This window comes from Mesocricetus auratus, unplaced genomic scaffold (genome assembly GCF_017639785.1).
Source record: "Mesocricetus auratus isolate SY011 unplaced genomic scaffold, BCM_Maur_2.0 Super-Scaffold_100006, whole genome shotgun sequence".
Classification (NCBI taxonomy): Eukaryota; Metazoa; Chordata; class Mammalia; order Rodentia; family Cricetidae; genus Mesocricetus; species Mesocricetus auratus.
The window spans coordinates 98,972,683-98,999,800 of record NW_024429190.1 but is presented as its reverse complement, the minus strand read 5'-3'; the positions used below and the strand labels follow the sequence as shown (position 1 = coordinate 98,999,800).

At 51.9% G+C, this 27,118-nt stretch overlaps 1 protein-coding gene across 1 annotated transcript; it reads right to left on the bottom strand.

The window, feature by feature from the left end:
- On the bottom strand, positions 1–26,455 carry CUNH10orf71 (chromosome unknown C10orf71 homolog). The gene is made up of 5 exons (XM_021231568.2): positions 26,198–26,455; positions 25,970–26,075; positions 9,704–9,798; positions 9,033–9,156; positions 1–4,986 (listed from the first exon to the last, which is right to left on the bottom strand). The coding sequence occupies exon 5, from the start codon at positions 4,837–4,839 to the stop codon at positions 610–612; it is 4,230 nt and encodes a 1,409-aa protein (XP_021087227.1). The 5' UTR covers positions 4,840–4,986; positions 9,033–9,156; positions 9,704–9,798; positions 25,970–26,075; positions 26,198–26,455; the 3' UTR covers positions 1–609.
- Positions 26,456–27,118: the final 663 nt, after the last annotated feature.

Below are 27,118 nucleotides of genomic sequence, written 5' to 3'. Positions count from 1 at the left end.
GACAGGACCACACTGGCAAACTTGTTTCGCATTTTAAATGGTAGTCTTTGCTTTATCAGAAGGTCTTCAGAGACAACATTCCCGCCGTGAGGAAAAAAAAACACTGTACAGACGATCACTTCTGCAGGATTGCCCTGGGTCTGTCCCTAGCCAGTGCCACCTGAGGGACCTAAAACTTCTGCGACGTGCGTGCTACGCTTGACCCCAGGTTGGATGTAGTGGAGTCCACCAGGTGGGGTGCCTCCCGCCCACCGCAGGACTCAGCATTTCTGGGAACCTTGCTGAGGAAGCCCACCCTTGGGGGTGCCCTGAGCCCAGTAACTCTTAGGATGACTGATGACCCCTGCCGTATGCACCCCACTGTGGTATCAGAGAAGGACAGGGAATGGCTATGGGAGGAGACTGATGAGTCTTGGCTCTAGGGAACCCACAGGGATCTCCACTTCCTTTTGGACTCAAATGGCTAAATACGAGTTGAAGGTGTGTGTGTGTGTGTGTGTGTGTGTGTGTGTGTGTGTGTGTGTGTGTGGACAGAGGCACTGTTGGATAGGATCTGTGACTGTAAGCTTTTCTGATTTGGGGGAATTGGGGGACAGTCTGCTGCAATTCTCAGGAAACGCCCTCTGTGGCAAAGTCCTCTAGGTCGTCGGTGGAGATGATGCTCAGGCTTGGAGCTTCTGCACCCTCTTCCTCTGGGCTATGGGGAGGCCCACGGGGCCTCTGGGCAGAGGCATGCTGGGTGGACTCAGCCAGACTTTCAGGGCGAGGCTGCAGTCTGGCGCCCTGGGAGCTCTGTGGCCTGTGTCCTGGGCCCTGCCTGAGAAAGGTCGGAGCCGCGAGCTGAGAGGAACAACGCAGAGGCATTAAGGATGTTACGGGCACTGGCCGGAAGCCGGGGTACAGCAGGTAGGGAGCAGCCAGGGCATCCTGCACAGGTGGCTCAGAGGCCTCCTCCGAGGACGGGACAGAGACCTTGACATACTTGCCAGTCTCGGGGTCATAGAAAGTCTTGACTTTCACTAGGAGGGGTACATCGAAGACAAAGTATTGCCCTGACTGAGGATCCTGGAGCACCTTCTGGGTGGCGGGGTAAGGAGGTTGGGACGTGGGGGGCTGGAGTCCCCAAGGCCGCCTCCCCGCGGGCTCCCAGCCGCAGGACACCGAGTGGCGGTGCGTGGGCAGGGGTAAGGAGCGGACCGCAGGGAACCTGGGCCGGTGCCCCTTTCCCGGAGACACTGGCCTCCGCTCTGGCTCTGTCCCCTGCGTGTCCTCCGTGAAGGACTTGACTTCCCAGGCCTCGGTGTGCTTCTCGGGCGCCTGATCGCTCTTTCTCCTCTTGCTTGCCAGCTTCTTCGCCCGCCGCAGGGCCTTCTCAGTCTTGGGCGGGACTGCAGGGGGCTTCCCCGCTGCCGCCCTCTCCAGGGGCACAGAGGGCTCCGGTTTCTCCGCAGCGTCTGCCAGCAAGGTGCCTCTTGGAGAGAGGGTCCTGAGATTTGCCAGTCGCTCGAGTTGGGGATCAGAGCCTTCGGCCTCCCATGTGAGGCCGTGTGTCATGTCCTCCCTCCGGGTGAGCCTGGCCCGGCCCGGGCTGGCCCAGGGGCTGGGGCCTGGAGGCTCTTGGTGCAGCCACTGTTCCCCAGCAGCCTGGGAAGCTTCTTCCCAAACACTGCTGGCCACAGGAGAGCATGTGCTGCTCTCATCTAGAGAGCTGGGGTTGGGGGAAGTCGCTGCCTCACTGGGGACCAGCCTTCTTCCTGAAGGTCCTGCTCTGGGTGCAGACAGAAAGTGGCTTTGGAAACCTTGTTCTTCCCAACAGGTGGGGAGTGGCAGGGAGGGGGGCGGGTCTTCTAGGTCATCCGGGGGTAAAGCAATGGTGGGAATGGGCTGTGGGGCAGCCAGCTTCCCTGAGTCTGCAGATCTCTTACCACGCGCGGGCGCTTCGCCTCTTATATCCGGGGGTGGCTTCATCGCTCCCTCCTCTTCCACCAGTGGTGGAAAAGAGAAACTTCCCTTCCGGGCTTGCTGAGAAATTTCAGCAGCGTGGGCCGGGTCCTCTTCCCCGCCCTCGCACACCACACATGTCTGCTGTGTGCCCGGCACGTTGCCGGAAAGTGGGCTGTTACGCATTTCCTGGCTTTCTGAGGCACAGAGGCCACCAGCATCTTCGCCCCACTGTTGCCTTGGTAATTCATTCTCTTTGTGTGCACCACTAAGTGAGTCCTCTGAGGACACCGTCCTCAGGAGAGGCAAAATGATAGGTTTTATCACCGGGGTGGCCCTGAGCGTGTTGTCTTTAATTGGGAACAGTCTGTGCTTGTTGGCGGAGGCTGGCAAGGGAAACAAGTCCTTGCCATGTGGGAGGGCTGTACCCTTATCAGCCCCCACCCAAGAGCCTCTGACATTGACTTCCTCCACGGACGCCTTTCCCCGCCAGCCTTCAGCTGTCCCTTGTGTCTCCTCCTGTCCGAGTCCTTCCACACCCGCGCGCCCACTGCTTAAGGCCCTTTGCTGTGGCTCATCTGTCTCCATCACGGTCTCCTTCTCGTCCTTTTGATCGTCACCTGCACTCACACGACTCTTCCTATCTTCCCGGGGGCCTTCTGTAAACCACATCTTCTGCTGATCGTCAAAAGAAGCAAAGGATTGGTCTGAAGAGCTGGTGCTGAATTTAGGCTTGGTTTGGAGGCACGGGGTAAAATCAGATTGGCTGTCACTGTAAAACACATCCTCCTCCTCAGGGGAAAGGGGCCCTGGGGAGAACTTCTGGCTCAAGGGTAGGTTCTGGAGCCCCATTTCTTGCTCAGGCTCTGTCTCCTGGGAGATGGATCTTGAGAGCCCATTCTCCAGCTGGCGAGGCTTCGTTTTCTCTGTAGCCTGTCCTGTTTCAGACTCCTTGTTGCGGAGTTTCAGGGAGAGATGTTTCCGGGGAAGGTGTTCCCTGGCGTCTGGATGCCAGCCGGACTGGGAAGGACCCTGCTCTGACACTCCACTGGCATCTTCCTTCTCGTTAGGGCTCCTGTCTGCAGCCTCCCCATTGACGCTGAAGTGGGCTTTGGAGCTGGCTGAACCAAGGGCCGGGTGGCTGTCGGTAAAGGACTCACTGGAGTTGATAACAGGATCCCTCTGGGTACTGCTGTGCACGATGCTGGGGGCATCGGCTGGCATCTCCTTCAAAAGCTCGGCGGGGTTTCCTTCAAGCCCATTGGGAAGGGTGACCCCGTTGTTTACAGGCTCTTGCTTGCCGTCAGGGTTACCTCTGGTTTTCTCATCAAAGCTTTTTAAGAGAGGCAAGGGACTGTATGTACTCTTGACACGCTTCCTAACGTCCTTGAGGTTGAACAGCAGGCTGGGTGCTTTGGACTTGTAGCTCTCCTGAGACTGAGCTTCCCTGGCCTCCTTCTCTTGGTATCCATTTAGCTGTCCTGGAGGAGATGGGCTGATCTCCACTGGCTGCGTGTCTGAAGATTCCAGGACATGCTTGGTGGGTATAATTGGGGTGAGGAGTTTACTGATATTAAAGGGGGGGCTGTAATGGCCATTGGGGTCCTCTGGCATGTCCAAAACACCATTTTCTGGAAGTTGACCCTGAGGGTTGAGCTTTGAATACAGAGGTAGGCCTCTCCTGTTGGGCTGTTTCTTGTCTTCCAAAGTATCATGTGGGCCATCTGTTCCTCCTTTGCCAGTTTTTGGCTTCCTCCAGGGGGGCTGGCTCCGATTCGTCTGAGGGTCAATCTGTGAAGCATTTCCCTCCACAGGGAACACCTGGGATCCTGGAGCCCTGGCTCCCCAGGCCCCAGATGTGGATTGAGGACCAGACACTGACCTGGTCTCTTCCTGGGCACAGTTAGCCGGGCCTTGGCAGGGGGAGACTTTGGACTCAGAAGGGTGGGGCTCCTTTGGCAAGGGCATGTCCTCGTAGTGTTTGGGAGCTTTGCTTTCTGGGATTGTCTCAGCAATGTCCTTTCTCTCTGGGAGCTTTGGTTGGTGGCTAGCCCATGATTCAAAAGCACTGTTTTCACTGTGCAGGAAAGTCCCCCTGGGAGCCCACTCCTTGCCTCTTCCCGGCTCAGCTTGGGCTGGCTTGAGGGGGGGAGAGGGAAACCTTGGCTCAAATGAGTCAGTCCCACGGTCGGGCGTCCTGAGGCGGCTGTCTGAGCTGTGGCAGGCTACTTCTGGGTTCTTGGGAGACTCTCGTTCTCCAGGAACCCTGCCAGGCTGGTGGCTGCTCGGATGGGTGTTGGAGGCTTCAGCAGGAACCCTCCTCACCGTCAGAAAGGCAGAATCAAAGCAGAAGTTGACACCACCTTCTGGGGGAGGTGCAAACTTGGGGGGATTTTTGAGAGCCGGGGGCTTGCTGGGAGGAGGCCGGCTGTCACCAGGTTGACTCTCTGTCCTGTCAAAGGATCTGATCAGTGATGAGACCTTGGAGACGGGCTTGCTGCTGCTCCTCAGACCAGAAATGGGCACCTCCAGTCTCCTCTGGGCTGGTGTCGTCGGGGGACTGTTTTTGGGGTACTTTTCCTCCCCCTGAACATATTTGGGTTGCTGTTGGAAGGTGGCCGCCCAGCCAGAATGCTCTGTGCTTTGAGATGGAAGCTGGCTCCAAATCCCACTTTTCCTGTTGGTGTGGCTCACTGTTTCCTGATGAAAAGCCCCAAACCCCTGGCTGGTGATATCTGGGGACAGAGTCGGGTCAGAGTCGTGGAAGGCCTCTGAGATGCACAAACTCCGGAACGCGCGGTCTGTGAGGCTGCTCACCTCCCTGTCTGCGTCGTCCAGCACGCTTCCGATGCTGGAGGTGTCGCTGAACCCATCTGTGCACTTCTTGTTTCCCTGCATAGTCTGTTCGCTTTGGCAGGACTGTCCCCGCCAGCGGTTTGGTGTCTTTTGATGAGATTCTGGCCAGAGGTCAGAGAGACCCGCCTGTCACAAGGTAGATCTTGGAGTTGACCAGTTGCAGTTGCAAAGTGAGGGTTTTTTTTCTCTCTGTAAAAGGAAGAAGAACATGGTGTGAATAGGATACCCAGCTTAGTCAGTCTACGCAAGTCACACCCGAGTCCTAAGTGGTCAATAGTGTCTGTGTGTGGTTAATTTCCTGAGTTAACATGGCTAACCATGGTCACTAGTCTAGAAGCAGCCATGACAACATTTCTTAGATGTGAAGAGCACTAAAATCAGTAGACTTTGGGCAAAGTAGATTATCTTGTGTAATGCAAGTGAATGCTCTCTAGTCAGTTCAAGGTCTTAAGAGAAATATGGTTGAAGTGACAGTTAGCAAAGGCTAACATGACTGAGGGTGACTACAGAGGAAATAACCAACAAAATAAAAAGGCAGCTGTGTATCTCAGCATCTAAAATAGGTAAGGAATGCCTATAACTAAATAGCAAAATCCCAAACCTCAACACCCTAAAAAATGAAACCAAAGAACTAAATTTAAAAATTGGGAAAGATGGTCCACATTTTTAATCCCAGGGCTTGGGAGGCAGAGGCAGGCATATCTCTGTGAGTTCAAGGCCAGCCTGGTCTACATAGTCAGTTCTAGGACATCCTGGGCTATGTAGAGAGATTCTGTCTTACAAAAAAAAAATAAATGAACAAAAGGAAAGTAATTACATAGGTATTTCTTTAAAAGAAGTCATTCAAATAGTGACCAGGTATAAGAGCAGGTGTTCAATATCACTAACTGTCTGGGAAGTACAAATTAAGACTATAGTGAGAAACCAGGTTTGTTAGGTTACCTACTAAAAAACAAACCAACAGAAACAATAGGGTGTTGTGGGGAGATGGTTCAGCAGGTAAAATGACATGTTGACAAGGCTGGCAACCTGAGTTTGGTCCCCAGGGCCCATATGGTGAAAGGAGAGAATGGACTCTCACTAGTTACCCTATGACCACTATACTCAAACCATCACATTAGCATACCAACACACACACAGTACTCAAACAAAATGTAAAAAACTGTGATGGATCCTGAGTGAGGTAACCCAGTCACAAAAAGCAAACATGGTATGTACTTACTTATATATAGATTTTTAGAGATAGAACAAAGGATTACTAGCCTACGATCTTCACCTCTAGAGAAGACAGGAAACAAGGAAGACCCTAAGAGAGACATATATGGTCCCCTGGAGAAGGGGAAAGGGACAAGGTCTCCTGAGAGCCTTCATCCAGTAGCTGATGGAAGCAGATGCAGACACTGGGATGAACTCCTGGAATCCAGTTGCAGAGAGGGAGGAGTAATGAGCAAAGGGATCAAGACCAGGCTGGAGAAATCCACAGAAACAGCTGACCTGAACAAGGGGGAGCTCATGGACCCCAGACTGATAGCTGGGAAACCAGCATGGGGACTGATCCAGACCCCCTGAACATAGATGTCAGTTTGGAGGTCTGGTTAATCTATGGGGCCTCTGGTAGTGGATCAGTATTTATCCCTAGTACATGAATGGACTTTGGGAGCTCACTTCACACAGAGAGATACTCTCTCAACCTAGACACACGGGGGGGGGGGGAGGGAGGAGGTCTAGGATTGCTCCAAATGATATGACAGACTTTGAAGATCCCCCATGGAAGGTCTCACCCTCCCTGGGGAGCAGAAAGGGGATGGGATAGGGAGTTGATGGGGGGCAGGGGAGGGAAAGGGAACTGGGATTGACATGTAAAACAAGCTTGTTTCTAATTTAAATTAAAAAAGGGGAAATTTTGATGGAAAGAAGGAAAGTACACGCACACTGTTGTTAAAAGTGTAAGTCAGGGTCTGGAGAGATGGCTCAGTGGTTAAGAATATAGGTTGCACTAACAATGAACACAACTGCCTGTAACTCCAAATTCTGGGGATCTGATGCCCCTCTTCTGACCTCTGCAGGCACCAGGCAAAACACCCATATGCATAAAATAAGTACATTAAAATGTAAATTAGTCATTACAAGCACTATAACCATTACAATCACTATTATAAAAATTCCTCAACCCAGCCACGTGCATGTAACCAACGCAAGGCAGCCAGACCCTGCAGAGAGACTGCTCTCTGATGTTCTTGGCAGCGCTACTGCCAACAGCCTAAACAGGGAAGCTGCCTAGATCTGCACCGGTGGACGAATAGATAGAGGAAATGTGACGGGCACACAGCAGAATGTCGCTTGCGCTTAAAAACAAAGGAGAGTCCGTTGTTAGTGACACTGATGAATCTGGAGGGCATCGTGCTGAGTGTGATGAATCAGCCACAGAAGAATAAATGGGACGTGATGGCACTTACATGAGGGATCTGAAAGTTAAACCCCTTCCTTGAAAGAGAGGGCAGAAGGATAGGCACCAGGGCTGGGCTAAAGATGGGTAATGAATAACACAGAGAAACCCTGTCCCGTAAAACAAAACAAAACAAAACAAACAAACAAAAAAAAAAAGACGGGTAATGAGAAGGTGATGACAAATAATTCAACGTTTCTATTCTAATGAATTAGTTAATTAATGTGCGTGCGTGTGTGTGTGTGTGTGTGTGTGTGTGTGTGTGTGTGTGTGTGTGTGTGTGTGTGTAAGCGTATAGGTGCCACCGGGAATGTGTGGGGACTCGAGAACAAACTTTCAGTAGTCTTTTCTTTCCTTGTGTCACCTGGGTATGGGGATAAAACTCAGGTTGTCGGTCAGGCTTGGTGGCAAGCACCTTTACCTCCTGAACCATCTCGTCAACCTCCAAAGTTTCGGTTTTTTTCTTGTTAAGGTGAATAAGGAAGGCCTAGAGCTGCCCCATGGAGCACAGCGCCCACAGTAAACCATGCTGTGCTTCAAGACGTGCTGGGGGTAGCTCTCAGCTTGTGTTTCTATCACTTGGAGCCCTATTGCTTCTGTTCTGGAGAGCCCGAGGAATCAGGCAGCAGAAGCTCAGGTGGGTCACGTCCCTGACCTCCCAATGGCATGCTCCTGCTTAGTCTCTTCCCTGTTTCCTGTCCACGTGCTATACTGCATGGAGCTTAGGAGCGCAGGGTTGCCGCTGGTCTCAGAATCCCACCCAGAAGACACTCCTCCCTCCTGCCTCACCCCTGCAGGAGTTCTGACAGCACTGATGCCCTCTGTAACTCTGGCTCCTCCCTGGGCTCCAAAAGCATGGCTTCCCACCGCTGCCAGGAGACTGGCTTCCGTTTATTTTTTTCTGAGTCCACGATCCCTGGCTCTCCCTTATCCTGCCCGCTCCTCCATTAGACCATTGATTGCATTCTCTTCTTTATAAACTGTGGTGAAACATACACAATAGAAGGTCCACTTTTTAGTTGGGCGGCGGTGATGCACGCCTTTAACCCATACTTGGGGGGCAGAGGCAGAGGCAGGGGTAGCTCTGTGAGTTCGAGGCCAGCCTGGTCTACAGAGCTAGTTCTAGAGAGCGAAGACAGAGAAAGCCTCTCCCGGAAAACAGACGAAGTTTGCCATCTCAACCATTTCTAATACACACGTGGCTGTGCAACCCCGTCACTCTCCAGCATGGTTGAGTTATAAAGGGACACTGTCCGTTAAACACCAGCTTTGCGCTCATCTCTCTCCCGCCCCCCCGCCACATCCACCTGAATGCTGGGATTGCAGGAATCCGCCGCCTTTTTATTAGGCCAAGAGCGGTTTACTTTTTGTGGTGCTGGGTATTCAAAGGCAGGGGTTTCACCAGGCTAGGCCAGTGCTCTGCCACCCAGCTGGACTCCCAGCCCTCAGTTCTACTTTGTAGGCTCACAGCATTTGTCCTTTTGTTCCTGAGTTATTTCACTTAGCATGATGCCCTTGGGTTTGACGGTACAGTCAAGGTGACTGCTGAGCTCCTCTGGGGACAGACAAGCATCCATCGTAATTTCTCCTGTAGCTGCTCAGGTGCTAAGATGTGCAAGGGAAAATGCTCCAGGCACTCTCCATGAACCTCAGCCTCCACACTGAGAGCCTTACTCTGATTTTTTGAGACTGGGTCTCATATAGCCCAGGGTGACCATGAACCTCCTGCCTTGACACATTAAGTGCTGGGATTGCAGGTTCTGCTTCCGTGGCTAGCATGTAACCCTACCTGATCTTGGGTTCCGTGTGGTTCCAAACAGACAGGGAGAGATGCTCACTGATGGTCAGAAAATAGCCACATGACTTCTGCTTGCCAGCTTCATTCAGGTCGTTTCTTCAGTTCTGTATGATACCTGGAGTCAAATGGAATGGTCATAACATTAGCTTCATTCAGGTAGTTTCTTCAGTTCTGTATGATACCTGGAGTCAAATGGAATGGCCATAACATTAGCTTCATTCAGGTAGTTTCTTCAGTTCTGTATGATACCTGAAGTCAAATGGAATGGTCATAACATTAGCCTCGCCCTGGCCATCCCCAGTAGTTCCTTTGGCTCATCAATTACAGAAAGTAGTTCTGAATACTGGATTTCCAGTTGGTTCTACTGGGCTCTGGTTAGGGTCTGGGGTGTCCCCCTGAGATCCTCTGGAAGGCTTAGTCCCCAGCATGGAACGACTGGGAGATGTTAGGGACTCACAGAGGCGGGGGCTCTTCCCCAGTTCTTACAGGCTGCCATGAGCATCCGCCTCTACCAGTAACTTCCCCACGATACCCTCCTCCCTACAAGCTAAACCTCTGGGGCCCACTGTGTTTGTCCACTCAGGTGCACCAAAGCAGACCTTTCCCTTCTTGTGTGACCATCTCCGGAGTTGCAGCAATGGAGAGCTGACTTACACACCTACCTGTTGTGGCAGTGGGGGCTGGGGGAGTCTGCCTTTTAGGACCTGTGTTTTTCAAACATTCTTTGATGCTGAGACTTGGCGTCATCACTGCCCATCTATAATGAAGAGGAAAACATGTTTTCAGTGAAACTGGTTGCAGTCTTCAATAGAAAATCTGTCCTCCAATGTCAATAGCACAGTTTGTAAAGTAGCTGGCTGACAATCTCCTTTTCTAAATTCATACTTCAGTGCACTGAAATGCAAGTGTACACACTTTTTGTAAAAGCCAACACAAAGTTAATTTATGTCCTTCCTAATACTCATGAATTTGATGGTGGTCCAGGGAATCTCTCGGTACCCCTGGTAAGCTGGTGGGAGGGATTTCTAACAGGAATAGACCAGAGACAAACTTTTCCTTTCCTAGTAAAGTCTGAGCAAGGGCCCCTTCCTAACTAAATCAGTACCTTAGTTTTTGCGGTAAAGGGACGTGGAATTGGCAGTTCAAGTCCACTCAGCAGACAGCTGTGGTGCTCGAGTTATTGTTGGCAGGAAGTGTGAGTATCTATTTTGACAGCTAAAAGAACCCCAAAGCTGCCCAGGAGGGTTTCCAGAGAGCTCAGGATGAAGGTAAACTAATTAAAATAAAGCCACTACGCAAATCTTAAAGACAGACCCTTGGGGCTTCCTCCAGACCTTCTCCAGATTGTAGCTCCTGGATATTAATCTAGCCTAAGCTGGTTTATTAATATTATTAATAATCACAATAACTCAGATTTGGGAGCGTGTTTCTTTAGAGACTCCGAGAGGAGATTTGTGGCTGCTGCCATACGGCGAGGCCCATCCCGCCTCCCCAGCTGGCTTTGATGGGTCTCCCTCCTGTCCCCACAGCATGCTGCCATTACTTTTCCCAGAGCACACTGCGCTGTGGCAGATCAGATATCAGGGCCCATATGTTCTACAAATTGACGATTGATTCTTTCTCTCACAAGCTCGAAGGCTCCTTGAGCCTGGGAAGAGGGTCTTATGTGTCTGTATGCTGGGCATGTCAACAGTGATGAGGCAATGACTCCAACTGAGAATCTTTGTCATGACTTACACTCCCACCCAAGGCAAAGCAAGGCGCGCTCGCACACACACACACACACACACACACACACACACACACACACACACACACGGTTGGAGGAGCAAGACGAGAGAAAGTCTGGCGACAAAAGGCCCTGACTTTAGGCCTCAGGGTCGTCAGAAAAGTTTAGATCGACTAGTTTGCATCACCAAGTAAGAGGCGTCCCACCTCCAGAGGCTCTCCTGACACACCACAGGAATGGGCACCAGGGCCACTGGTGCCACCCGCAGACACCGCCTAGGTGAGAAGGACATGGTGGCATTTATTTTGAGGATGTTGAGGACCTGCCACTCTGTGCCCACGCCCTCCCCCTATCCACTTGCCTCATAGAGTCGTTGCCATTGCTGCTGGGACGGTCTCCACTGGTCACCTTGGCAACACCTTGCTCACTCCTATGCAGCTAGGCTCCTGAGTCCTCTGTCACACGGCTTAGCTGACAGGACACTTTGTGCAGGACTGAGCCATGTTGGAAACCGCCCTTAGGGTAGGCACTGACCAATGCATGAGCAACGTAAGTGGACATGTAACCAGGGCAGGGTGGGGTACCCCACGAGTCTCTGACCTTCTGAAGCGGCTCTGTTTTCCTGCACGATTCCTGCATATCGTCTTCTCCAGGAGTGCCTAAGCCTCTTGCTTTGCCTTTGGATCTTCTCCATTGCTCCTGGATGAATCTTCCAAGGGACTGGGACTGCTTCTCTGAACTTCTAGCTACAATTAAGACTATTGACCTCTGGACATAGGCTGTAACACACCTGTCTGGCATGGATGAATATATTCTAAGGAGATACATGCTCCCCTCTATGGCTATCAGACTATTGAAAGAATGGACCCCAAGTTTGCCCAGGAGTCTCCTGGAGGAAGAGGAAATGGCTAAGAGCTTGGGGTCAGCCATAGGAGAAGCTTGTCTCGTGGAGATAGATTTTGTCACTTGTCAAATGGACTTGCAGGAGAAACTTGGAGCTAAAGTGATGACAAGTAGGGTCACACCTGGCCACACTGTTCAGTCATGCATGTCTCTTGCTTTGTGCTGAAAGCCTACCTTCATGTCACGACCCCCTAAGATGGACTTGGGGAAGTTGCTGGATTTCTTTGTCACTCTTCCCAACATGCTACATTGAATACAACTCCATTTTCTTCTTTTTTTCACTACTGATGTGGTTCCCTTGATTGGCTTATTGAGGACGGGTGGCTGAGCTTGGCTTGTTGGGACACTGGCTATGACGCTGAACGTTTGGTAACTGTGACTTGACTCACACCTGAGTATCTGCATACCAAGACTGTGTCCAGGCCAGGTTGAGCAGCTGCAGCCCAAGTCTCCAGCCACCCGACATTCAGCTCCATGCTTGTGTCTTCTCCCTGCTTCCAAACTCACATGTTTCCAAAGCACCCAGCGGATGTCTGTAGCCACGGCTGTCTCTGGGGATCCCACTAAAGCTCAGAAACACAGAACACAGGCAACCTCCTTCTCTCCTTCTTCCTGAGTTCCTCATCCCCTCCATTTCTTAGCCTTGAGATTCGTGCGTGCGTGTGTGTGTGTGTGTGTGCGTGTGTGTGTGTGGGTGTGAGTGTGTGTGTGCGTGTGTGTGGGTGTGAGTGTGTGTGTGCGTGTGTGTGTGTGCGCGCGTGCGTGTGTGTGCGTGTGTGTGTGTGCGTGTGTGTGTGGGTGTGAGTGTGTGTGTGGTGTGTGTGTGCGCGTGTGTGTGTGTGTGGTGTGTGTGTGCGTGTGTGTGTGTGTGGTGTGTGTGTGCGTGTGTGTGTGAGTGTGTGTGTGTGAGTGTGTGTGTGTGTGGGTGTGAGTGTGTGTGTGTGGGTGTGGGTGTGTGGTGTGAGTGTGTAGATTTAGGTGTGTGAGAGCAGGTTGTGTGCTTGCCACAGAGCTCATACGGTGACAAGGGAGGACAACCCTAGGAGTCCGTCCGTTCTCACTTCCTGCCTCGTTTGAAGGGGTCTCTTGTTGGCTGCTTGTTCTGTGTGTGCCAGACTGGTCAGTCCCGGAACTCCTGGGGATTATCATGTCGTTACTTTCCCTACAGCAATGTAGGCACACTAGAACCACACCTCATCTTCCGTGGGTTCTGGGAATGTGAACTCAGATTCTCCCTTACCCACTGCGCTGGTTCCTCAACCCCTGAGATTCCTTTCAGAGATCTTCCCCCATTTGCCCTTATCTGTCCCCATGCTGCTACCGGGCTCCAGGTGCTATCATGGCTCTTGTGGGTGACTGCAGGAGAAAACAATAATCCTCCACTCCACCCAGCTTCTAGGGATCAAGTCCGATAGAAGCCTCAGGAGCTACCAAGTTTCCAGGGATTCTCAGGCTGGACTCTCCACCCAGCCCCGCCCTTCCTCAGCTTCCCCACACCATGTGATGCTCTACCCCAAGGGCTTTGAATTACTTTCTTTTCTTCTGGTGCCTGATGCACGTGCCTCAGAGCCCAGTATCCCTTCAACAAGTCAGTGTCATGCCCCACGCTACCCACAGCTGAGACAGGCTCTGTGTGTCTCTGTCACAGCACTATGCAGCTGCTGCCTCTCGTGCCCCGCTGTTTAACTTGTGTCTGTCCTGTCCGTCTGTGCGCTTCACCACTGCTGCCTCTGTCTGGCTTCCCCAGCCGTCACCCTGACATCAACTGCACGGGCCGTCCGCTGAGCAAGCCAGCAGGTTTCCGCTCCCACCACGACTCTGTGTACACTGCCAATCCACTTGCATGGATCTCTCTCAGTGACTCACTGATAATGCTGAAAATCTCCAAAGTCCCACGGGTTCCAGAATAGAGGATTTTTAATCCAAGCGTTTGTTTGTTTGTTTTCACTTCAAGCCTCCAAATGCACAAAGTTTATTTGTGGCCAAAGACAGAACATTAACTGTGTTATTCCTAGAGGTCAGTCACAGGCTGATTGGGTTCCAGGCACCCATTCACAATGTGTAGGTCAGGACTGAGTTAGAAGAAACCCCTGATCTCACCTACTCTCTGCTTCCAGTGCTCCAAGCTGGGGGTAGCTTTGATGTCCTTGGCGTAGCCAGTGTCTGGCAGCTCCCTCTGAATACACGTCACAGTCATCCAGCGATACAGATAAGATGGTGGGACATCTGCCCTGCATGGCACAGCCAACCCTGAAACATTCCACACAATGGGAAAACAGGCACATTGCTGACACACCCCTGGCCAACATGGAGACGGGTGTGCAATGTACCAAGCCTAGATGGTGAGAAGCGCATTCAAGGGTGTAGTTTGTCTTTTCCTTCTGGCGGGTTGTCTCTGAAAAAGAATGTATCAAACAAGCATGCTCTGGACCAGCCTTCTCCGGAGCTGAGCGCCAAGATCCTCTCTGCGGGCACAGTGCACCTTAATTATGGGATGCTCTTCATCTTGTCTCAAGGTGAGTTGTCACCGTACCACTGCGTTCTGAAGACGGGCTTGTGGCCTCCTGCCTCCTCCCTTGCACACTCTGGAAGGACAAGTGTGACTTCCCTCCTATGTGCCTCTGCCTGCCCTGGCCTGCCACCCACAGGCTGAGGAATCTACAGACAACACATGTCTGGGGTGGGTTCCTCTGAGTGCGTGTCCCTCTGCAGAGCATGTCTCTCTTTGTCCCTGGCCACACTGCCTGACATATCCCCATCTGACCTACTCCTTGTAGGATCCATTCTGTTTCTTTAACACACTGACTGCTTTATTCTATATTTTCTGTGTGAATCTGCCCCTCCAGCTGTATTTTGAGATCTTTGGAGTGAGTCCAATTTGCCTACATTCCCTCTTCCCTAGGCCCAGGGCCTGCTCGCCTTGTGCAAAAGCTGTCAGCTGCTGTGGTGGGGAGCATGGCTGGGGCCACAAGGATGTGGTGACAAGTGTACCGGAGTGTGTGGTACACAGATAGGGGGCAGGCTAAGAGCTCAGACACCTCATGCTCTCCCTATGTCCTTAAGGGATCAGGCCAGCTGCTAACTCAGGGCTGAGAGTGCCACACAGCCCAGATCTGTGGTGTGCCCTGATCTCCCTGAATCCCAGATGGGGAACCCAAGAGGTGGCCAGACTTGAGTGTGTCAACCTTGAGTCCCAGAAGCTCCACATGTAGCTAGCCACTCTTTTATCCCCACAACGCAGAGCACCACTGTCCTTCCCATCAGTCGGAGCCCTGATGGGTGACTCTGGGGTGGGATCCCAGCTTGGGCCTTCATCGCTGATAGGAATTATCAGCATCACTTCTGAGATTAGACAGCCTCAGTGAGGCAACACAGACATTCTGTGTCTTCCAGCTGGTGAGAGATAGAGCTAGGCTGGGCACCCAGGCCACGTGACCCTGAGGTCCACACACAGCAGTGGGGATGGGGACGAGGGAGTGCATAGCGGGGAGTCTGACATGCTCAGGTGATGAGCAATGCGGAATGAGCGAATTGAATGCACGGTATGACTGGCGAAATGCGAATTTCTTTCCGTTGGTAAACTCCTTCTAAAGTGTAAGTATATCCGTGTGGGAAATAGTTCTAACAAAAGTTATTCTGAAATTCAAATTCCACTGACCTCTTGTTTTTTCAGTCTGGCAACTTGGGGTCTTACAGCTCTTAGCTCCCAAAGTGGATGACACTCAGAGGAACCAGTGGACGTCAGTCCTAATGACCCAGAGACGACATGGCCCAGTCCTGCCATGTGGGTCTTGGCTCTCTTTGGCACCCATTATCTTGTCTGATTCTTACAACTGTTTTGAGGAGGCTTGAGTAGACCTTGTCACCACTTTTTAGGTGGAGAAAGAAGGATCGGGGAGGTGCAGAACAGAGCTAAGAATAGCACAGCATGTAAAGAAAAGGACGAATTCAGGCTGGGATTCAGCTCCAGACAGCACTGGACTCCTCTGTGTTTTCTACGGTACAGACCTCAGAACATGCGGCCCAGGCTCTTGAGGATTGGATGTATCCTGGGACTTTCCTGATACTCTGGGCTCCTGGGATAGGTAGGACTCACGGAAGAACTGAAGGCGTGGGTGGAGAATGGGGGTGGGATGGGGTGTTCATCTCACTTTCCTGACATTCTCAGCTTTTTATTTTTCTTTTTGTGGAAGCCACAGGAATAGAACTTCTGGTAGGGCTGGGGACACGGGTCCTTCTGTTTGTCTGGAGAAGGCTCGTGCTATGGGTCACTGGTGCGGTACTCTCTGTCCAGCTGGGGCTGGGGCTGACTCCATTGGAGCTGCTATCGTCTGTTCCCCAGGCTTGCTGCTTGCCGCTTACCACAGGAGGCCTCTGGGGTCTGTCCTACCACCAGTCTGACCACTTGCCTGTGGTGTGGTTTTCAAGCCCAACATCTTGGGGAGGATGTAATCGCCTTAATTGAATGGTGTTTTCCGTTCTGAGTAAGGGGAAGCAGGAAGAGAGAAGAGATGACAGGTTGACTTTATCACACCCAGAAGGCCCTAGGAAATTGGAATTGATGCCTCTTGCTGGGCTGTTTTGGAGGTATCCAGTCACACACTCCACAAGGAGCCATTTAGAGAAGTCAACTGTGGCAGTTCCCTCGTCTGTGTCCGGCCCAGAAGCCTCTCTCATTCCAGCCAAAAATGAATGCACAGCTTCCGCCATTCCATCCTGGGCCTGCATTCTGGGCCACGACTATCTGCTCAGCCTTCAGCCAGTCTCTTGGAGTCTCTGTGGGATGCTCGACAGCCCTACTTCTTCAGAGGTCTTTGTCTATGTTCTACATGCTTGGAGGGGACTGTCTTAGTTGGCTTGGCTGTTCTGGTGGGAGCAACACGTGGGTGCTTTAAGGGAAGTTCAGGTTCAGGGTACTGGAAGACATGTCGTCTGGGAAGGTTCCATTCCTGGTTTTTGAATGGGTATCCTCTCACCACGTCTAAACACACAAGGGTGGGGGTGGGGGTGAGAAGGTTGCTATGGTCTCTTTTAAGGGTACCCATATGGACTCTACCCTCCTAACTAAATTATCTCTTGCAGACCTGCCTCTGAATACTAGCCCATAGGGAATTGGGGTTTTAACATACAAACTCTGGGGACGCAAGCATCCAGTCTGTAGCAGAGACTGATAAAAGGACCAAACAGCTTCTTTGGGGTAGGCTCCACTTTGGGTGGGCAAGCAGGGTGCTCACAGGGTGGGAGGTCTAGGGCATCTCGTGTATTCACCAAGTCACTGATAGGCCTCCTTAGGGTGGGCTGCCTCTCCATCTTACGGAGGCTTCCGGGGTTCCTGCTTGTCCCTTGTAAGGCTCCTGAGTTCCGGAGCTGACTAATACCTTGTCTTTAGCCTTGGGGTCTTTCTCTCTGGAGTCATGGTGCTTCTCCTCCACTATCAGCCTAACGTCACAATGGCTGTGTCCTTGTCATCCCTTTCAACCTTTGAAAAGCAGAGGCTTAGGCTCTGCTGAGAGAAGCCATGAATGGGACTTCAAGCTTTCCCACGCATCCATCCCATTCGTGCTGGTTGAGACGTGCTCTGTGCCCCATAACTGGTGCTGGAGACGACGTCTGCGCAGGGCTGATCTGAGATCAGGGTCCTTTCCCTGTGAAACAGGGAATCTTGGGAGGGTTGCTTTCCCTTCAGATGGATTAGACTGGTCTCTGTCTCTCAGGCTCTCTCTCTCTCTCTCTCTCTCTCTCTCTCTCTCTCTCTCTCTCTGGGGTTGTCACTTACATGTGTTAAAAACACAGCTTTGATTGTAGAAGAGTCTTTGTACACCTGGGTTAGCCATTTTGGCTCCCTGGAGCAGACACTTGTTAAATGTGCTGGTTGGTTGTTTTTTGGTTTTTTTGTTTTGTTTTTGTCAACTAAACACACATTTGAGTTGTCTGGGAGGAGGAAACCTCAGTTAAGAAAATGCCTCCATCAGACTGACTTGAATAATGATTTCAGTGGGAGCGTGGGAAGTGCCACCCCTCGGAGGTGGTCCCACGTTGTATAAGGTAGTAGGCTGAACAGCCATTAAGGTGGTCCCGAGTTGCATAAGGTAGTAGGCTGAACAAGCTATTAAGCAGAATCCCTCTATGCTTCAGTTCCAGCCTCCAGGTTCCTACCGTGAATTCACGCTCCGATTTCCCACAGCGATAGACTGTGACCTGAGAGTTGTGAGACGAAACAGTCCCTTTCCTCCCTAAGTTGTTTTTCATTGTGGTGTTTATCACAACAAAATCAGACTAACTACAGTAATCAAGGCCTGGTTTGAGTAGTCCTTAAACTAGGAGACTGGTAGGGAAAGCCAAGCGCTCTCAAACGGCCCCGGGTGGAGTACAGAGCCGCTCTCCCCTGCCCTGGAAGATGTAGTGTTTGCATCAGGTCCCAATGGCGGCGCTGGCTTAGCCGAAGTTTGACTCTTCCGCTCACCACATCGCCCATGAAGGGGGCCAGTTTCCCAGAAACTCCTGATCATTGCCTGGTCCCGAGGCTGAGTCTATGCAGACATTGCAGACACTGGTTCTGGGCATCACAGACCCAAGGAAGGATCCAGCTTCAAGAGAGATGAGAAGTTAGGGGGAAAGAAGGGAGCACTAGGCTGGACTTGAGGGGTTTCCAGCAGCCTGTCCCCTTACAGATCCTGCCCTGGATCCCCGACGACCATGGTGACTATGGCAGGCCTAACGGTGTTTATCAACCGGCCCTCTAGGGTGTATGCATTGGCTCATTTTCTGATGCCAGCCTGATGTCCCCGAGGTAGAGTTGGGACCAGGTGTGCACAGCAGACTTTGCAAGGTGCAGGGGACCCTGAAATACTTCTGAATCCCAACAGGCTCCAGCTGTGCTTGCTTTTGAGCGAAAAATCTCGTATGCAAAAGCTTGCCCTCCAGCTAGCAGCTGCTGTCTTCACGCTGCTCTTGCCCACCCCAGACAGGGCAGCAGCGGACATTACTCCTCCGAGTGCCTAGTAGACTTGGCTAGAGCAGAGTCTCTGTACTCTTCCCGCACTGGGGGAAGGAGGGGCTCATGACTGGCATTGCCAGTGTATCCGCAGTGCACCCCCAGACTTCTCTGCAGATGCAGATGCCGAGCCTGAGGGACGGCCACTCCCTTCAGACCCAGTGGTGCTGTCAACCTTCACAAGAGCGGTGGTGCTAAAACCAGGGGTGGGGCCGAAAGGCTTCTGGACCTTCTGTGACCAGTGCTTTCTCAAGAGGACCCGATCACCTTGCCACTCACCCAAACTGCAGGGCCATGCGTGATGCCAGGGAAGCCAGCAGGGGAGGGCCACACAGCTTCTAAGACACGCGGGCTCCAGGAGTGCAGGCCTCTGCATAAGACCTGGGCTCACACCAAGATCCCATGCTATGCAAGCGTAACTGTGATCAAGAGACGGCAAGCCTTAGAGCAGCCGTTCTCAACCTGTGCGTCGCGGCCCCTTTGGTGCCAGATGACCCTTTCACAGGCGTCGCCTAAGACCATCAGAAAACACAGAAAACTTTTGCATTGTGATTCACAACAGTAGCAAAATCAGAGTTTTGAAGTAGCAATGACATAATTTCATGGTGGGGCGTCACCACAGCGTGAGGTACCGTATTAGAGGGTCGCGGCATGAGGGCGGTTGAGAAGCCCTGCCACAGAGTCTTGGGCTTCTCCCAGGATGGGTGTTGTGGAGGCGTCCCTAGCAGACTCCTGCCACTGCAGACACAGCCAAAGTCCCCTGGGGGTGGTTTCCAGCTCTGCTAATGTATTCATTCCACACTCTTCTACACTTCCCCTTCTCCTTCTCCACAGGCATCCTGCCCCGGACTCAGAAAGTTCAGGAATTGGCGTTAGAAGGAGCTGCAGTTCTTGGCCACAGGAAGAGCTGGAAGCCCGGTTCTATGACAGGGTTATTCTGGACATGTCTCTCAGCTGCCACCGTACAACAGTCCATACCAACCCTGTTTATAGGGATTTTCATAGGAGCGAGGACTAGAAACCCGAGTTCTGAGCCCCATAACTGACAGGGTCAGACACGATTCACTGGGAAGGAGCTGGCTTCCTCTGGCTGGTAGTCAGTCTACAGACGGGTTTGTGTACTCACAGTCCCCACAGTAAATGTGCCAGGACAGGGACAAGGTACTCACTTGTCAATGCAATGAATGGATGATACGTTCCCTAGCATACGATTAACACTTTGTGGCCTAATATCACCAATATTTATTGTCATTTAATACAACAACAGCACAAGGCAGGAACCCCTCTTATTTATGGAGAAGGAATGCGGAGTCTAGGTCTTAGCACCTGGCAGTATGGGGTTTGGACCTGGTATTGCTGAGGCAGAGGCTCCTGCATGTGGACATATTCAGCAGCTTTGGGGATGCCCACTTAGGCCAAGTTCCTTTCCCAAGTGCCCCTCTTAGCTCCATGTTCTGGGTTTCACACTTGAGTCTCCTAGAGCTGATTTTAGGACCTCTGGGCACAGGATGTCCTTCTGTTCCCTGCAAGTACCCTCCAGACTTGAAACTATGGCATGCGATGACCCTGAAGCCCTCTGGCATCCCATACAGACAGCAACGCTACTGGATTACAGTTTCAGAATGCAACGGATTTCGGACAAACTGCTGTTTCGGACAAACTCTAATCCTTATTTGGTGCTGGCTTGCTGGCAGCCCCAGCATCCTGGCGCTCACGGGAAGTACTTGTGACTCTGTAGAGGTTGTACAGAGGGGTCCCACACCCCAGAACCTCGTTCATGCAGGTGCCATTCCCCAGCACAGCCATATGCAAATGGGGATGATCCCTCAGGAGAGGCATGTGGCCGTATTGGGAAATGGCTACTACTCACCAACCATCCTCCCTCCAGCCCCCCAGACAGCAGCCAGACAAGGTGGGGTGGGACCCATGAAAGAACCTGGAGTGTTCCAGGTTGGACAGAAAAGCCAGCTCAGGCAGTGCCTCTTCAGGGAAGCGAAGGGGAGTCAGGCAGTCCTCCATACCCTTCTGGAGAACAATTGCTTTACCCAGAAAATGGTACCCTTGGGCTGGGTGACACAGCAGGGAAGTACAGGTGAGAGAGCCAGCCGCCATTGACCCCCTTACCCCAGGATGCTCCCTGAGCACCTGCCGCCATTGACCACCCTTACCCCAGGATGCTCACTGAGCACCTGCCGCCATTGACCACCCTTACCCCAGGATGCTCACTGAGCACCTGCCGCCATTGACCACCCTTACCCCAGGATGCTCACTGAGCACCTGCCGCCATTGACCACCCTTACCCCAGGATGCTCACTGAGCACCAGCACTCCAAGGGAGCACTTCCAGGCCATCTGTCCTTGAACTTGTCCATTTAGCTCCTGACCTCACCACACACTTTACATATGTGACCTGGCTTGGATTTCCAATGGGAAGGTTAGGTTAGGTTCGGTGTCAACAATTTTGACATGGAGAAATTGAGGCCCGGAGAGGTTGGTTGAACTCCCTGAAGGCCGTGACCAGGAAGTAGAGGGGAAGATGCTGACCCAAAGCTCTGTCTGTGCCTCCATCTCCCAGCCCTGGCAGAACTTGACAAGTTACCCGTCTGCTTCACCTCTCCACTCCAAACCTCTGCCCGGCCAGCTGCAGTGATTGTTAGATCACTGGGAGGTCGTGAGGAGAACGGGGAAACTGGAAGACCACGGGTAGACTTGGGGGAAACTGCAAGAACAAGGATGGCCTTCCATGGAGTGAGGATTCATGGGAATTCTTACCACGGACACAACCATGGCCTGCATGTGCATCTCAAGTTCGAGTGTCTCACCATGGATCAGGGTGTAGGAGGTGAGTAGGTCATGTGGGCGGATCTCTGTAAATGGGATTGGCGTTTTTTATAGAAGTACCCTACTGCTTCCTTGCTCTACAGCAGGAAGGTACTACATGTGAGGACTTGGTTCTTGGGCAGGCTTGGTGCTTTGAACTCAAACTTCACAGCTGCCAGAACTGTGTTATTTTAAGCCATTTGTGTATTTTTCTGATGGCATCCTGAGTAGACTAAGACGGGGACCCTGGGGTCTTGGAACAGACAGCGCCAGGAAGAGATTTCCTATTCAGTGGTAGCAATCACATCCACCCGCAGAAGGCCAAGTGTGTCAGAGGAGCTCGTATCTACAAAGCATGTAGTAGGTGTCCACTCAATGGTGCTCCCAACACTGATAATCTCCAGACAGGGGCAGTATAATCCAAAAGGAGGAGCATGGATGGAAACCATACTTCCTTGGCCTTGGATCCTGGCTGAACTAGCTGTGTGTGACCCTCAACAAATTACAAAGACAAATAAATACATAAACCATTCTTCATGCCGCAGTTTCTTTCTATGTGACACATGAAACACGCCTGCCTCGTGTGGTTACTGTGAAGATGAGGTAGATTCTCGGGTCTGTGAAGCGGAGATGGCATGGTCATCACTGCCGGGCAACTTGGCTAATTAAGGCCTGCCATCAGTCATTGGTCACTGGGAGGGCTTTGCCTTTCCCCAACACAAAGGGAGATGGCAGTGACAAAGAGCTCCTCCATTGGCTTAGGGCTGACCAGACCTCCCGAAGCTTCCCTGGTCTTGAGGCAACCTCCTTCTCTGGCCTGATTGCTCTGTCCTTCCTTAGCTGCCATGCTTGGGCAAGTTACTTAATCTCTCTAAGCCTCAATGTCTGCATCTACGAAGGAGTTCCCAATACTTTTCGTGCTGGGAGACCTCAACCATAAACCCAGACATGCTATGGCCTTGTCTACAGGGAGTATGTAGCTAGCCACGGAGGCCGTGGTGTGGGAACGAGGATGGGGTATAGTCTTTGACTTCGGCCTCCAAGTTCTGGAGCTTCTGGGCCCTTCCTCCTGTGAGAATCAGACAAGGCCAGACTGTGGACAGGGGTGAGCTGATGAGCGAAGATATTCTAAAGAGAAAGACACCTCTGCTCTTTCTTCGGCTATCAGAATAATGAAACAAAGGTCTCTAGGGAGTTGAAGTTTCCCCAGAAATCTCATGCTAGTGGAAGGGAAGGGTTGAGGCCTGGTCTCTCAGGGAGTGTTCACGGGTATGACAACTTAGACTGCCTTAGCGGACAGAGCTAGACAATAATGATCAATGGTTTTCATCCTTAGCTTTAGATGTAGGAGTCTCTTGCTCTCCTGACTGAGTTAGTGGGGCATGCACATAATGTTTAAACTTAAACTTCACATCAGGACTCCCCAAAGATGGCTTTGGGGCTCACTGGGTCTCTGTGTTCCTCTTTCTAGTATGGTCACATGGACTAAATTTCTGCACTTGTCTCTCTAGTTGCCCTATTGAGGACAGGTGGCCAAGCCTAGCTTGTTAGAGCTGCCAAGGCCCAGGTTTTGATCCCCAAAACACAATGCTGCGTGTGACCTGGTAGTCTCAGACACAGCCAAGGGGCTGCTCCAATGTCACCTGCTCCTCAAAGGTGGGGCTTAGCATTACTGGATGTGAAAGCAGCTTCCAGTCGGGAAAGAGAGACTGGAGGAGGATCTGAGCTGCCTCAGAAACCCTGCTCCTAGATGCTTTTACTGAATCCCAGTACCCCTTCCTTCCTTTGGGCAAAGGCTTTAAAATGGGAAATGGCTGAGGCCCTATCTGTCTCTCCATCTAGCTGGACAGTTCCTGAAGAAAGGGCCCTCTCAAAGAAAAAAACGGACTGTCTGGGGCTGAGAAGAGCCTGGGGCTCCCACTGAAGCTGAGTATGAGCTCTGGGAACTGTTATTTGGGACCCTTCCTGGGTACCCTCTGTTCACATCCTGTCTGAGCTAGGCCTTGGACAGCTGGGTGAGAACAGTCTCCCAAGTCCTTAGAGAAGTCACTGATACTTGTTGGGTTCTCCAAACTCTTCTGCTGTCAGATTCCTCTAAGGTCAGCTTACACAGGCCCAGATCAGGGTGTGTTTCGCCCCACCTCAGCTCCAACTGCCACTTGAGGCTGGTCCTCAAGCCAAGAACATGCTCCACCTTCCCCTGACTCCAGAAGGCAGTGTGTTACTCACGCTGCACTAGCCCCAACTGCAGCTGTGCTCCACACAGACCCCGTGGCTTATACATCGTGTGATGTGCCTCAGCACCGGCGTGCACTCCACAGGTTCCCTGTTGGGTCCCGAGCCCTGACCTCCATTGATCCTTTGGCTTCCCCTCCAGCCATCCCCGCCAGCTCGTGTCGGATAGGGTCCTGGGAAACAAGCAGAGGCCAAGAGGCACTCAGAGCTTTCTTACCTAACTGAAATCTTAGATGAGCAGGGTATGGCGGCACACTCCTGTACCCTCAGAACTTGGCACTTTGGATACAGAGACAGATGATGGAGAGTTCAAGACCAGCCTGTGCTTAAACACAAAAAAGAATCGAAAACCTTCGTGGAATTACAAGGATGTGGATCGGCTAGACTTGGTGAAATGTGGTTAAATCCACCAATGGAAACAAGGCCTAGGCACTCTAACCTGCTTGGATCTTACTGGTGAATGCCAACCCTGTGCACCTTCCCCCAGGGACATCCCTTAAAGCCCCTCCAATATCCCTTCAGTCACTCTGGGCAGATAAAAACCCCAAGAGGCAAGAAGCAAGGCCTTGGTGTCATGGGCAGTGCTCAGTTACTGAGATTGCCTGCGGCTGGAGGAGTAAGCTATTTTAGAACGTGGGGCTTCCCCCTGTTAGTCAGGGTCAAGAGCAGAGAGGCAGGGAGCTCAGACGCTTGCAGAGGGAGCCAGCCAGAGAGATGGACTCTTCCTCTGAGGCCACAAGGCTGCCTCTGCTCCTGTTACTTCCTCACAGCTCCCTCTGCCTGGGTTTCCTGGTCCCTGTCTCAATGGTCCAGCATCCCATCACCCCCTTCCTCTTTAATGTGAGCATTTGCCCCATCCCTTCCAGCTTCTGATGACCAAAAAAAAAAAAAAAAAAAAAAAAAAAACTAGGCACACTTGTTCTCAGCCCACAGATCCATCCAGGGACAGACACAGGTTGGACTTGGGTCACCCGAGATGACTATTTATAAACTCCCCAATAAGCATAATCCACTCTGGTCAACTGACTACACAGATACTCCACGTGACTGGTTACTCTAAGGCTAAGGAAACCTCAGACCCACAGGGCAAAACTGAACACTTCCGGTGTGACCCTGAACTGACGAACAGGCCGACCATCCTCCTCCCAAGCCTTTCTTTATTCTTTCTGAATTTGTTTTTATTTTTTATCCTTTGATTTCTTCTACCTCTGTTACCCTCTGTCATTCCTCTTCCAACCCAACCGGCCCCTTCCCCTACCTTCATGCCTCAAACTTCCTACGTGCTTGTCTTTTTGGTTTGGTTTGTTTTCGGGTGAGCCCCAGGGTTTAGACTGGATTTGAACTGAATTGCCCTTGTGGGTGTACGTAGATTAGAATTCTACTTAGCTCTGGGAGGACTGCTGGGCAGTCAGCAACCTTTTTCTGTAAAAGATCACACAGTTGATTTCAGTTTTTCTCGCTGCACGGTCTGGGCAGGTGTGTAAAAGCTGCCTGGCTGTATGCAAATGAATCTACTGGGCAGGGTGCCGACAAAGCTTTATTTACAAATCCAGGCTCCCAGTCACGGGGCATTCAATCACCACTGTTTCCAAATGCTGGCAAAGCAGACGCCCCGTTTAACATGCACAGACGATTCCTGTATTTGGGGAGGCATTTTAAAGGCTAAATAATATTTCTTAATTCTATTAAATTCTCATATTTTTATATTCAAAAGTGTTCTCATCACTTACCAATTCTTCTCCATCAGGGGGGAAAAAAGGATGGCTTTCCACTGGACAAGCCTGACTGTAGGGAGTCTGGTTGGGCTCCCTGGGGTGCATGAGGACAGGCAGTCCGCTGAGGGCTTTGTGTTGGAGTTCCACGGGCTTTCAAAGCCCTTAAGTCAGAAGGCCAGAAAGTGCCCCACAGCCAGTGCCTCTTTCTGTTGTAGCTGGGAGTGACAAAGGAGCCGTCTCCTTCAACTCTGCTCTAAAACCCGGTCCCATGCAGCAATGCAAGGATCAGACATGTTCACCCTGCCACGTGGGAGCCGGGACAAAGTCACACATACACACTCTAAGTCTTATGTTACACAGAGCACACTCAGCCCCGACGGCCCAAGCCCTTGGTGTGCTCTTACCCCGTAGACGCCATCCTACACACCTCAACACTTACAGCTCCCCCCGGGCCCCAGAGCAGACACCCCGTCTCCTGTCAGCTTGAGACTCCCTGGACTGAGCCAAGGAGCGAGCAAGTGTGCAGACAGTACCTTCCTCCTCCACGTGCGTCCCCGCTGCCGGCTTCACAGACCTTCCCGGGTTCTGGAGGGTATCCGGCTCTGCCTAGTTGCCCCAACGTCTTCCCCTTTAGCCAGGCTGCCCAGAGAGGAGAGGAAAGAGGATTCAAAACCCAGACTGCCTGCGTGTCACACCGAGTTACCCACTTGAGCAAAATCAGTGGCCAGAAGCTGCCAGACGCAGAAGGCCCAGAAGCTTACCCAAGCAGAGACTGGCCTGGGGAAACTTGGTGGGGAAGAGGCACACAGTCCGCTGCTCTGCAACACCCGTGTGGTGTCAAGTAACAGTCAGATTAAACAAGCAGCCTCAGAGGCTATTTTTACATCCAGATCAGCCACGAGTAATAGATAACTTGGGGAGTGAAAATTGTTTGCCGATTAGCTGGACCCTCACCACGCTTCCAGCTCTAGTCCAGGATGAGTTCTGAAGCTACCCCAGAACCCAGATTCAAATAAAAATGTCTCAAGGTGGGAAGGAAAGCATTTCTCTCAAGAAATGCTAAGAACATGATAGTGTGTGTCTTGGAGCCAGCGACGGTGGCCTGCTGATGTCCCAGAGCAGAAATAGCCCGTTTCATCATCGGCGCTGACAACCACGGCCTGCATTCCTCGAGTAAGGAACCATCCTCTGCTATGCTTTTGGAGCAAAATAATCTGGCCAGCCGCAGACTGGGGAAAGGCTGGGCTGGGTTTCAAGGGGAGAGGTTCAGAAGTGCGTGAAATAATCAGGGAAGATGCAAGGTAAGTGTCCACTCGGCAACTTGGCCCTGGGGTTTGCAAAATCTGGGCACCCAAGGCCAATCTTTTCTGTCAGCCCAGGGCTCTCCTCCCCTTCTCTGGGAAGGGCCCCCACCCTAAAGTCCCAAGATGAGTTCACATCTTCCCTCTCTATGACTGCATCCTAGATTGGCCTAGGGTCATCTGCCCTACCCCTAAATGGCCTTCTTCCTCTCAGCCCAGGCTGTACTAGATCCTGGGCCTCCTCACTCTCCCCTTCTGTGTCCTGTGAAAGCTCACTTAACTGCCAAGGTTCAACGCAAGAATTTCTTCTCTTTTGCATAAAGCCCCCCTTTTAGGTTCCCTTGGTCTGTGGCCTGGGGATTCAAATTGTACGGCCCTGCC